The sequence below is a fragment of the Armigeres subalbatus genome, chromosome 2 (genome assembly GCF_024139115.2).
Source record: "Armigeres subalbatus isolate Guangzhou_Male chromosome 2, GZ_Asu_2, whole genome shotgun sequence".
Lineage (NCBI taxonomy): Eukaryota > Metazoa > Arthropoda > Insecta > Diptera > Culicidae > Armigeres > Armigeres subalbatus.
The window spans coordinates 226077809-226091997 of record NC_085140.1 but is presented as its reverse complement, the minus strand read 5'-3'; the positions used below and the strand labels follow the sequence as shown (position 1 = coordinate 226091997).

The 14189-nt window shown below is 37.7% G+C and overlaps 1 protein-coding gene across 3 annotated transcripts in view; it reads left to right on the top strand.

Annotated features, from left to right (window-relative positions):
* LOC134211781 (liprin-alpha-1) overlaps nucleotides 1–14189 on the top strand; it is a 166786-nt gene that overhangs the window by 62004 nt on the left and 90593 nt on the right. For 2 of the 3 annotated variants that reach the window (XM_062688998.1, XM_062689000.1), the window contains 4 exons: nucleotides 2399–2749; nucleotides 2914–3275; nucleotides 3376–3559; nucleotides 7446–7532. In XM_062688998.1, the coding sequence (XP_062544982.1) occupies nucleotides 2399–2749; nucleotides 2914–3275; nucleotides 3376–3559; nucleotides 7446–7532 (984 nt within the window). The remainder of the gene's footprint in view (nucleotides 1–2398; nucleotides 2750–2913; nucleotides 3276–3375; nucleotides 3560–7445; nucleotides 7533–14189) is intronic. The other variant, XM_062689001.1, reaches the window with a different exon arrangement.

Genomic DNA, 14189 nt, shown 5'->3' with positions numbered 1-14189 from the left:
TGGGGAGAGAATCGGACTCGCCATCTCCGAATTGGATATCCTACTCGCAAGATTACTAGAGACCAACTTTGTCATTATTATCTCCGATAAAAACGAAGCTTTGTCGTTGGTTCTCTTTTGTCGTTTGTTTCGCATGCGCAAAAAAAATATAAACTTAAGTGGCATTCTATATGCACATCAAAATAGGGTCAGTACAAAATGTACAAAATGTGTAGAGTAGATTGGGGCAAGAGTACGCAATTAGTTTTCAATCGATCATGTGGCCCTTATGAAGCAAGCTTCTGCATATCAAATCAGTGTCGATGATTCATATACTCTTCCTTTATGTTACCCAGTGGAAAAAAATATTGAAATTATTGAGATTCGGTTTAGTAGAACCCTTATTGCAAGACAAGTGAAAAACACACTCTTACCCCACTTTTTTTTTTTTTTTAATAAAGTCCAAAAAAAAAACTTACCCCACCGGTGGGGTAAAAGTGCGCATCGGGTGGGGTAAGAGTACGCATTTATCCAATCATGTGCTTTAAGTATATATTAACACAAATAAAAGTTAATAACATTTAATTGATGTTTAATGAGCATATATTACGGAATGTTTAAAGATTACGTAACTCTTAAAGGGGAAGGGGGTCCTAAAAATGTGCACTTTCATTCGAACAACCATTGTTTTTTATATATACAAAAAACTACAGAGGTAAAAATATTTATCAGGTTTCGCGTGGCGTATACAAAGGCATTTTCTTTAAAGAAAGTCCACCAATCACGTAAGGTAAAATTTGGCTATTTCATCACTCATCCCCCCTATATTACACTATTTGTATGAATCCTCTAAAAAATATATGGATCGTCACATATCTCGCAACTCCTCCCAGCTAAACGTTGCGTAATTTATGAATATTTCTTTTGATTAAATGAAATTATCATTTAGATAAAATTGTGTTTTCGTACTATGTTTAGGTGTACAACACGTCCTAATACAATTTCATTATTTCGCTTCAATGCTTTGTTCGCTAATTCCTTTCTAACACCGAATTACTTCAACTTATCCTAAAAATTTGTGATAAATTCGAATTCTGTCCCTTTTTTCTTAGTTGTGGATCTTTACGCTTTGGAAGAAGTCTTATTTCGGGCGAAGATACGGGTTTGACATCATAACTTGAAGATTCATATGCGTACTCTTGCCCCACCGGTTTCTGCGTACTTTTACCCCACAGTCCCAAAAATTATTCAAGTTATGGTTTTGACTTCTTGGAAAACTAACCGGATTGGTGTTCTGTACCATAAAGTACTCTATATAATAAGTTATTGAAATGGTATAATGTTCACCTGATTGAACGTATATATGGTAATGAAATACTAGTTGCGGAAATTAAATTATTTTTAGCAAAATGACCAAAAAGCTATCTAACTCCATATCTCCCTTGTTGTTTATTCAAATCGTTTGCAATTACACATGATAATAGTTGGCCAGAATACCTGTCAAACTGATGCAGTGCTGCTAGTTTTTCTTTTTTTATTACTTCAAAAAATCGAAAACGTACTCTTACCCTACGCGCACTCTTGCCCCACTCTACTCTATACATATATTTTAATCGGTCTATACTGCCGTTATACGCATAACTGTTCCATGTATATAGGAAATCCCAGCAAACATGGGACAAATATGCGTATGACGGCAGCACAGATATTTTTTAAATTTATTTTTCTCTAACTAACATCCAACTTTCACAACCTAAAGTATTAATAACTGAATAACAAAATCTCATATTAGTTTGTTTGATATAGTTGCTAAAATAGCAAAAATAATATCAGACATTGCTCTAGCAAATAGCTCATGAATAGCTCATTTTGTTATTATAATAACAAACCAATAGCAAAATATTTGAAGAAAAGAAAATATTAAAATCAGTTATTATTGATATGTTGAAAATGCAAATGATAAATGAATAACAAACTTTGCTATGATTGCAAAATGTGTTCTTCATTTGTTGTTTTGCTCTTTCTTAAAAATAACATATAAATAACAAATTTTACTATTATAACAAAACTTGTTGTTAGGATGCTATTTTATGTTATTTATGAATAACACAAGAATAACAAAATTTGATATCACAGCAAAATTTGTTATTCTTATGTTATTTATTTGTTATTCATCTCTACCCGGGTAAAACCGATGTGCTTTACTGAACTTAGAATTTAGAACTTTTGGTGAACACACCATGTAATGATACATACATATGTGCAGTATGGCAAAAAAGGGCATTCATTCGCATCAGTTTTCTTGGCACACTTTCTCTTTTATTTTTGTAACATAAGTTCCCTAAAACTGATGCTATTTATGTAGTGAATATATTATTGTCCCAATCTTTAGTACAACGTCGTTTTCTTTCTATTCTAGGCCCAAGAACGGCACGGTTCTTCTGAAGATCGTATTTCACGACTTGAAGCAAATGTGGAGGAAAAGAATGCCGAGATAATGCGTTTGAATCAAAGACTGAAAATGAATGAAGAGCACAATCAAAGGTTGTCTTCGACGGTCGATAAACTTTTATCGGAGTCCAATGACCGATTACAAGTTCATCTAAAAGAAAGAATGACAGCGCTAGAGGAAAAAAATATACTTACTCAGGAGTTAGATAAAGCAAAGAAATATGCTGAAGAACTGAACCATGAAAAGTCTGAAATATTGAAAGAAATGTCGAAGAGCAAACTAGAAATGGACAATTTTAAAAGACAATTGTTGCAGCAGGTAAATACATGTTCATTTTCTTGTCTTTATTCTTATTGCACATAGCCCAGATTATGCAGGTTTATCAATTTCTGTTGTTTTGAAAAAATGGTTATCAAAACAAAGATCTTTCACTAAACAATTTTTTTTTACTAATTTGATTTCTATTATTCATTTTATTTTAGGAAATTGCCTTTAATATTCAACAAACAGAAGCTTTAACAAGAAGTCTGTCTCCTACGAATGGAACAGACGCAGAGAACTTCTCTAGGAGTACTTCACATGCTAGTTTCGATGCCCTAAGTATAAGGAGAAAGAAACAACTTTTAGATGAAGAACAGTTTAGTAGGTCGCTTACTGAACAAGACTGGGGAAAAATGCAACAAATATCAGGAGCACAAAATTTCGATAACAGCGCAGTTGATGGTGATGACACAGAAAGTTTATTTAGTACTGCCGATATTATGTCTCCAAGTGGTCACACAGATGCCCAAACACTTGCCCTGATGTTACAAGAACAATTAGATGCTATAAATAATGAAATAAGGTGAGATGATAATTGATAACTCAACCACTAATGGTATATAAAAAAAAAGTTCTATGTAAGTGGTAATTGATACATCGTCTTCACCTTGTCAAATTTTTAGATTAATACAAGAAGAAAAACAATCAACTGAAGCGCGCGCTGAAGAGCTGGAATCTCGTGTTGGAAGTCTAGAACATATGAACTTACTAGCAAGAGGTAGATCAATGGACCGACAAAGTCCACCGTTGAGCGGAAGAAGCACTCCCAACAGCCCAAATCGCGACTACCTCCACAAATACCACACAGTAAGTTTCTATTGTTTCCATGAATACTAAGTAATTTGAAATGAACGTTACTGCAGAGAAAAAATACTCTTTTTACTATCATATGCATCAACACTTAGGGGTCACGCACAAATTAGAAAAAAAATCGACTCCCCATAACTTGTCATATAATTTCAACGAATTCCTTACCGGTATTTATTCTGATCGTAAATATAATTATGGGTGATCGGGGCAATATGGGCCACCTAAGGAAATCGTTCCGAAAAGCGCTGAAAAGCTAAAAAACATCGTTGAAATGTAGTTGACTTATATTAGAGAATGTTACCTTTCATATTACATCGATGATGACGAAAAATGCGTTTGGAAATTGTTGGAATGCACTTTTGAAAATGTATTGATTTCAATGCGTGTTCCCGACTATACGGGGCAATATGAGCCACCATTTGGGGCAGTATGGGCCACCCTTCCAAAACCTTTATTTAGGCGAAAAAAGTATCGTAATATAGAAGAATATGATATTCCTACAACAGTTGTGAGTAATCCATACTAAATAAAATGAAAAAACTGCACAACAGCGGACTGAACTGATTTGCCACTTTTCACCGTTTGAACAGCCACATTTCAATTGGTCAATGGTCATTTTTTCTGTTTCTATCGCAGTAATGCGCTGTTGAAATTTTTCCGTAATGAATCTTACATATATGATAATATTCTTGTATTTGAATACTGAAATTTGAACTTGTTCGCATTTTAAGGCCAGATATCTTGCTCTATGCAGGTATGCCCATATTGCCTCATAGAGACTGGTTTTGAAAAAAAAGTTTTATGATAAATTCAGATTTGTATCAATATAAACATGTGTGCACAGTATTCAATTTTAATATATCTTTTTATTGTGGTGTATTATTGATATGTATTTTAATCAGTTTTATGTCAAAACCTTATTTATAAATCTTATAATAATTTTGCATATGCAGCGAAAATTTACATTTTCAAGTGTATTTTCATGTTTGAATTGAATTTTAGTGCGGTTTTCACGTTGATGCATATGTGGAGCATCCTCTTAAAGATCATATAACTTTTACATGATAAAACTTGTCAATAAGCTCAAAATGAGGGTGGCTCATATTGCCCCGTATGTTCATATTGCCCCTACTGCCCCTAATTTAAATGCGATTCTTTTTGTTCGAAAGAGACGGCCTTTAGAGTAAAATCAGCAGTGATTCAAATCGTTCGGGGATGTCAGTTTGAATATGAATCTGAAACATTATTTTTCCAGCAGCTTGTTCTAGGGGGTTGTTCAAAAGTTACGTTCAAGGTTTGAGGGAGGGAGGGGATTTAATTTTATTGAAAATTTGAAAAACATGAATGGATCTTTGCTGGGCAAACTAGCGAGTTTGTTCTATTTTGCCCACTTATATGACCACACTTATATGAAAAAATTCAAAATCATTTTTTTGAGACGTTGACCCCTGAAATAAAGTTTTTTGCTCCCAGAAGCTATATATAATTTCGCGGTGCTCCGTTTCGCGGTATTCAAGCTTAGCTTATCTTTTAAACTTTTATTTTTATTTTTTAAAGTTCGCCATTCGTTTCTACCAACTCTTAATTTCCTCTTCTTTATATAGCCGTTTTTTTCAACACGTTTCCCTTTCAAACATTTTTCTCTTTTCTTTTACGCACTATTTTATGCTATTTCCAAAAAACATTATTGTCAACACGATAATTAGAACTCAGAACTCAGAAGATGGAATGACCAAAAATTATTCATAAGGCAAAATGTATATTTCTTAAATATTAGCCGGTATTAGGCGAAATATCATGTGCTGCCTTCTTTAAATGTTCGCATTTGCCCGGTATATGGCAAAATCTGTTGTTTCGCCTTCTTTAAATGTTCGTATTTGCCCAGTATAAGACAAAGTGTGTTGTTTTGCCTTCTTTACATAGTCGCATTTGCAAATATGTTTTGCACCCAAATATTTTTTTTGTTGGAATTTGAGTCTGCTGCAAGATGAATACACCACTAGGTGTTCCAATCTGCCAAATTCACGATTCAGCCATCTTGGATTTTAGTATGGGAGAGCCAGCCGGTTTGTTTTCATTTTGCACTGAAAATGAACTTTTTACCCCCGCCGTCTTCTCTTCCACAAACTTGGCAGGTTGGAGCACCTACTACTATATTCATCTTGGTCTGGTGTAAATTCAATGATTATACGCTTTACATTAAAATTAAATTTTGAGGCTTTTCAAAGCTAAAGAATACATTATTGAGCTACTTGTAACATTAGTAAAATTAAACATGCGAATTGGTATTCACCGCGAAAAAGTTCACCGCGAAATAGTACTAACCACGAAATGTTATACCGCGATATGATCTGAACGCGAAGTGGTAGACCGCGAACTGGTACACTGCAAAATGGTTAACCGCGGAATGTGTTACCGCGAAATGTACAATCCGAAAAATCGACTAGATATATGGAAAAATGCATACTTTACACTTTTTTATCTCTAGGTGGCGCTGTAGTCATTCAGTCCCGCTTATCAGTGACATTTTAATCTTAACCTTATTGTAAAGAGGATCCCGAAAACAGCGAGTGATTCGATCAAAAAATTAAAAAGTTATAGAATGTAGAGTAAACGTTGGTTTTTCAGCTAGGGGAAAACGCGCCATCCAGCTATTCTACATACAGAATCTATCGGATCGATTTGTTTCCATTTACACTGACCCCACAATCATGGGTCACACACTAATGTGGGTCATTTCAATTTGATCAGCATGCAAAATGGAGTGACTAATAATTGTTACAAAGTGACCCATATATGTGGGATCAGTGTACCTACTCGGTTTGTTCGATACTAGTTTTGAAATCAACGTTATTAGGGCTCACTACCTTTTCCGATCGACTTTGTATGCGAATTTGTTTCACTTCGGGGGAGTAATTTATTTTTTTCAACTTTCATCTAGGCATAACTTTTTTCTTTTTATACAAAATCACTCGCGGTTTTCGGGAGCTTCTTCGTAATAATCTAAAGATAGTAAATGCCGCTAATGAGCAGAATTCAATGACCACAGCGCCACCTAGAGGTAAAAAAGTGGAAAGTATACATTTTTCTATATATTGAGTCGATTTTTCCCATATACACTTCACGCTCGTTGATCATCCACTTAGACTTGACGGATCTGGCTGAAATTTTTATAGTAGCTTCTGGGAGCAAAAAACTTTATTTTAGGGGGTATACCATCTCATAAAATGGTTTTGATTTTTTTCATATAAGAGTGGTCCACCTTAATGTAGTATATTGTGGAAGACGTTTTTTGCAAGCCGGTACGATAGTGAACTGATTTGGAGGGATATAATACTTCCTTTGAAAAAGCTTCAATTGCGGGAGGCACATGTGCGGGCTGATGATGCATTTCAACTTGGTTTGCCCAGTGGTGTTCAATGGCATTTGAGCGAGAACGAAGCGTTTGTCTCATCTTCTTCTTCTATATAATAAAAATGAAATGGTCTGTGTTCGTATCCGCATAACTCGAAAACGGCTGGATGGATTTTCTTCATTCCTTCAGCAGATATGTTCATTACAGTTTCCGACGGGTTTATATGATATTTCCTCATGCGAAAATTATTAATAAAGTTGAGTAAATCGTGAAAATTCGGATTCGTATGGAAATTTGGGCAGTGCAGAACGCGCATTTTCGCCTACTATGCAGGACAACGTCTGCCGGGTCGACTAGTACACACTAAAAGTGAATAACACAGGATCATATGTGTTCGCTTCACACAAAATGAGCCTCTTTCGGAACAACATATAAATTGAGTGAATTTTGCAGTCGGCCGATGCATAAAAACGCTTCAAGAGGTTGAGTGTAGTGGAACTGATTTCTTATATTTCTAATTTTTTACAGGCACCAGCCTCCATGTCACCTGCGCATTTACACCAATACGCTGTTTCGATAAATCAGGGACTATCTGAATCACTCCCATCTAGTCAGGTCTGTATTTTTCTTTGTAAAACATATTTCCGTGTTTTGGGATGTATTTTTTAGTGAATTGTAAATGTATTTTTCGCAATACAAGTATATGCGGATGGTTATGTATCGTAACAATACAAAATCTGATATTAATACATATACTTTTTTTATTGGACAAAAAATGGCAAATATAATGTTGACCAAATTGACCAAAAGTTTAAAATTCATTAGTTTGTATTTTTATAGTGAAATAGTAAATTATTTTATTGAAAAAAAAAATACGGCTCTATGCCCACGTGCACTCGTGCTCGCCGCGTTCAAAAGACGCATGTGTGCGTCGGAGCGGCGACCCCGCGTTACCGCTGTTGTTCGATACACATCTCTATCCTTTCCTCTTCCCAAAACTTTTTTAGATTTTATCACAAACACCTATTAGGGTATCGATAGGCATTCCCGGCAGGCTATTGCGCTTCGGCACATCCCTCTAAGGCCGCAAACGTATCTTTAGGTCAACTTCAACTAGCTGCATCTGAAATTTTCGAGTAAGCACACATGATTACGGAAGAGTTTCGACCACATAATGTTTAATTTTAATTTAATAAGCCTGTATCAGGAATAGAGCGCTACCGGGAATACCAACCGTAACCCTACCTACAAATATATATTATTTTTCGGAACGTCCAAAGCATAACATAACCTTTTAAAATTTACATTCCACATGCTGTGCAAATGCAACGGCTCACCGAGTTATCGAATGGAACGTACACACGGTCAAGCAGTTTGACCAACATTGACTCCACCTCTCGTTTATTCAAACATCCATCAAGTTTCACCAACAGTGGCACGAGCAATCAATTGATTCGACCAACAACATCACACACGAACGACCGAAGCGCCAACTTGAGCCCCAACCATCAAAAAATATATGGGGGTTTATACAACTTCACTACAAATGCTCAAACATGTTCAGCGAACCTTGACTCCACCCCCGACAACTCAAACCAAAATCAAACCGTTTTAATTTTTTCCAACCGAGTCACCAACTGTCAAATGGTTGTTCGAACAACTCCACACACGTTCAAACAAAGCAGCAACCAAAGCGTTTTCTTGGGGGCGGAGCCAATGTTCGTCAAACTGCTTGACTGGTGTGTACGTTGCAGAACCTTGCATAGTGGAACGTACACACGGTCAAGCAGTTTGACCAACATTGACTCCACCTCTCGTTTATTCAAACATCCATCAAATTTCACCAACAGCGACACGAACAATCAATTTACTCGACCAACAATATCATGCAACGTACACACCAGTCAAGCAGTTTAACGAACATTGACTCCACCCTCAAGAAAACGCTTCGGTTGCTGCTTTGTTTGAACATGTGTGAAGTTGTTCGAACAACCATTTGACAGTTGGCGGCTCGGTTGAAAAAAATAAAAACGGTTTGATTTTGGTTTGAGTTGTCGGGGGTGGAGTCAAGGTTCGCCGAACATGTTTGAGCATTTGTAGTGAAGTTGCACAAACCCCCATATATTTTTTGATGGTTGGTGCTCAAGTTGGCGCTTCGTTCGTTCGTGTGTGATATTGTTGATCGAATAAATTGATTGTTCGTGTCGCTGTTGGTGAAACTTGATGGATGTTTGAATAAACGAGAGGTGGAGTCAATGTTGGTCAAACTGCTTGACCGTGTGTACGTTCCATCACACACGAACGACCGAATCACCAACTTGAGCACCAACCATCAAAAAATATATGCGGGTTTGTGCAACTTCACTACAAATGCTCAAACATGTTCGGCGAACCTTGACTCCACCCCCGACAACCCAAACCGTTTTAATTTTTTCCAACCGAGCCGCCAACTGTCAAATGGTTGTTCGAACAACTTCACACACGTTCAAACAAAGCAGCAACCGAAGCGTTTTCTTGGGGGTGGAGTCAATGTTCGTCAAACTGCTTGACTGGTGTGTACGTTGCATAAAAAGTAAGCAAATGATCAACCATTTTTTTTTGCCAAAAAACAACAAGTTTTGTTGGAAGAAGAAAGTGTTCGTCATAAGCATAATAAAGTAAATAGTCGTTGAAAAATCACGTAGTTTCTGGATAACCCTAATTTTTGTGAAATCCAAATAATTCAACCTGTTTATTAAAAAAAATCAGCCCAAAAAAATCAAACAAATGTTTCGTAACAGAATGGTAGGGATTATAGTTCTACTGAACATAAATATGTATGTTATTATTATTTATTCAGACTAAGGCCGAAGTGGCCTGTGCGGTATATAAGAGTCTTCTCCATTCGGCTCGGTCCATGGCTACACGTCGCCAACCACGCAGTCTACGGAGGGTCCGCAAGTCATCTTCCACCTGATCGATCCACCTTGCCCGCTGCGCACCTCGCCTTCTTGTGCCCTTCGGATCATTGTCGAGAACCATTTTCACCGGGTTACTGTCCGACATTCTGGCTACGTGCCCGGCCCATCGCAGTCGTCCGATTTTCGCGGTGTGAACGATGGATGGTTCTCCCAACAGCTGATGCAATTCGTGGTTCATTCGCCTCCTCCACGTACCGTCCGCCATCTGCACCCCACCATAGATGGTACGCAGCACTTTCCTTTCGAAAACTCCAAGTGCGCGTTGGTCCTCCACGAGCATCGTCCAGGTCTCGTGTCCGTAGAGGACTACCGGTCTAATTAGCGTTTTGTAAATTGTTTTGTAGAATATGTATGTTGAACCTACTGATTCATATCTTGCGCGTAAAATCATAGGGGCTTAACTGTATAGATCGATTTCTCTTCATCGATTTATGATTTCGTTCGATTTCCTCGTCGCCGAGGATTTCCATCCTTCTTCGCAGACATAAATAGACCAAGACAATAATAGTGCCTTATTTTCATGTTTTTACACCTATTTTGTTTTATCTGTTTGCCATGTTCATCCAGTTTCCGCGAACGTTTAGGTTCCCAGGTCCGATTCATTCTACCGCCTGCAGCCGGCGATTTCGTGGAAGGCCACGAACACGCTGTCCATGAAGTCGCCGGCCTCTGTTGAATATTGCTTTCGCGATTCCTTCTTCCGACATTCGCACTAAATGACCAGCTCACTAAAGTCTGCCGTATTTTAAATGATTCACAATGCTTTCTTCTTTGTACACTTTATACAACTCGTGGTTCATGCGTCTGCGCCACACACCATTTTCTAGTTTTCCTCGAAATGTTGTACGCAGCACAAACTCCGAAAGCTCTCCGGTCCGCCTCTTTTAACGTCCATGTTTTTCTTTAAAGAAATATCGCTGATAGACGCGATATGACCTCATACGAAAAACAGAAAAGGGGCTGACCACGTGGACAGGTTTTGATTGGTTTAAAGTACCCCCTTCCCCCAGCGTGGGCAACTGCTCATATAATTTTTCAAAGATTTGTATGAACCGTGGACATTCGCCACACACTCCTCACCTCTAATCTGTTCACGTGGTATATGGGCAGCCCCAACGTGCTCTACAACAGCGGTTCTCAACCTGGGGTACATGTACCTTTGGGGGTACCTTCGTTGGTCCCAGGAGGTACCTCGGACAGAAATGCGTAATGGCAGATGTACAGCAACAGTTCGCTAACTGGGCGCGTTTTAACTGGACTGTTTTTTAACTGGGCGTTCGCTAACTGGGCCAAAGCCCAGTTAAAAAGCAGTTATCCGTCAAAAAACAACAACAAAGACTCGTTGACGAGGGGACTCTGAATGGCATATTCTTTAAGCTTCATGTAAAACACGATCACAACAATGCATCGTGAATTCCCTCGTCAGCCCAGTTAAAAAGCGGCGTTCGTTAACTGGGCTGGTGTTTTAGCCCAGTTAGCGAACAATTGTTGTATTACAATTCAAATATGAACGTATTGATAAAGTTTTGATAGTTGTATTTTTTTTTATTTTCAAACTTTGTATTGTACATAATATGCATGGCAAACAGTATATCGAAACCTATTGAATCCTGCCCACCACAATCAGCAGAGAGTTTGAGAGGCTTTGAGACAAAAGATCAAAAATACAAAATGTCAATAGGCTCGGAAACCTACTTTCGAGAGGCTCGGAAGCCTCCTTTCAAGAGGCTCGGAAGACTCCTTCCAAGAGGCTCTGAAGCTTCCTTTCAAGAGGCTCGGAAGTTTCCGTTCAAAATGATCGGAAACCTCCTTTCAATAGAAAGCCTTTAAAAGTTCGTTTTTCATATATCTCATGCGCTTTGCTTATTTTCATTCAGAGCGAAAAAAAATTGAGGGTACCTCAATGAATGTAAAAGTTCGAAGGGGTACCGTTGCTCTACAATAATAACATCATACTATGATATGGAAATGCTAATATCATCTTCCAAACTTGGACGTACATGTTCATGATAGCATTAGAGGCGAAAGTATAGAATTGATAGTTCCGTTAGGATACGGCAGGCATGAAGAATGTTTTTATAGAAGTCGATTTGAAAGCGAGCGGAGGGCAATATTTGTGATGGCACCTATCACACGACCTTCCTTCTGCCAAGCTCCCGTATGAAGGGGGAGGGAAGAATATCAGTGTGGAAGCTGATATATCTCCACTGGCAAAAGGAAGGTGGTTTGACTTGCTCATATGCCATCGCCATCATATGCAATCGTCATCTTCGGATGTTTTGCTACGATAAAACCACCCATACACGACATCGCAATCATTGCTCAAAATAATTGCCGCATATCAGGGGTATAATTTATCAGGATCTTACTTAGATCGGATCATGCAACACTAATGATAATCGTCAAATCACAGAGACGCTAGCATTTCCGACGGCTGTTCTGTTGTTATTTGAGCAGCAAAATGACTTATTGTTATGCTCTCCCAAAATGGGGATCCTAGAGTGACAGTTAATGAAAAGCCAAATTTTGCTACGGAATTGTTATCTTAAATGTTTACTTCCAACGAGCAATCGCTAGCTGCAATGATCGTGAAGTGTTACACTAAGGATAATGCAGTTATCATTATCATGTTCGTCAGTTTTGATTCCCTGTACATAATACCAGATCTTTTCGAATGTTTCCCAAAAAGGTTTAGCCAAATTTCATTTTCCCAGACATATTAGTTCGGGAGACACTTTACGGAATGAACTTCAACAAGCCACCAAAAATTAAATTTACAAGCTACAATCAAAAAAATTTTGGAACTAGCTCATTCATTGTATACGTTAAATTAAAAACAATAAGTCGAGTCAAGTACGAGACACTGAAGACGGCCCTACTTTTGAGGTCGAAATACGTATCTGTCAAGATACAATTAAGTGGTGGAATTCAATGGGATTGTATAAACTCGTCTTATGACAGGTGAAAACATTCCACTAAAAAGCTCAAAATAATTTTCTTATAAAAAAAATGGTCTTCACGAAAATCACGAAAAATAAATTTGAGGTTTTGTCCGGCTTTCCGCCACTGTACGTCGCTTTGATCAGTCTGGTAAACTTCCCTTGGGCTTGATAACTCCCACGAACTCATTCACTATTGGTGACAGACGACGGAAGGTAGTCTGGAATACCTCTTTGTAGGCGGCATTAAGGCTCAAAAGTTCTCACACTCCAGCTTGTTTCCTTTCTTGTAGATAGGACATATGACCCCTTCTTACCACTCCTCCGGTATCTGTTTAGTATCACAGATTCTGACAATCAGTTTGTGCAGGCAAGTGGCTAGCTTTTCCGGGCCCATCTTGATGAGCTCAGCTCCGATACCATTCTTACCAGTTGCTTTATTTGGTCTTTTTCTGACGTGCCTGCACAACTACTTTACAGCATGTTACACACTTTTTTCTCAATCTTTACTAAACCATTTAGTAATATAATTCGCTTCAATGGCGCTTATTCAGATTTTTTGAATCTGTAAGTTTTATACAGCCACTGAATTCAATTTGATTAAATATTATTTAAGAGGAGAGTAAATTGCTGAGTTTATTTAATGTTTTTTTGTGAAAACTGAAATATCAATTTAGTTGCTTCCTAGATTCGAACACCTGATCTCCTGATTTAATGGCTGCTGCTCTGTCATCACCGTCACTTGGACATATGTAAATAACAAAGAAAATTATGGATGCCCTTCTTCACATTGTTTTACTAACGCTATTTTCAGTTTCATGCTGTATAAACGTTAGAAAGAGGCCTATATGCGGCTTTTAGCACATTATCTTAAAAATTATACTTTTAACATTATTTCAACTCTTGTCATAAGACGAGTTCATAACGACTTAGTCGAGTCAAGTACGAGACACTGAAGACGACCTTACTGTTGAGGTCGAAATACGTTTCTGTCAAGGTACAATTAAGTGGTGGGATTAAATGGGATTGTATAAACTCGTCTTATGACAAGTGAAGACATTCCACTAAAAAGCTCAAAAAAAATTTCTTAACAAATTAAGGTACACTGGGGGAAGTGGAAAAGGAAAAATCGATAGTGCATGTTTGAATTAGTGTAAAACCAGTTTAAATGATCTAAATGCGTTCAATCAAAATGGGCTATCAAAAACAGTCAATTTTGCACCAACTGTGCGGTAATTCATACCATTTTGGTCGCTTGAAATTTATGGAAATAGATTTTAAAATTAGGAGTTGTTTTTCCACTTACTCTAGTGGGATGGGGTAAGTGGAAAACCCATGTTACCTTGACCTTCAATAGTGATGAGTAGTTACAT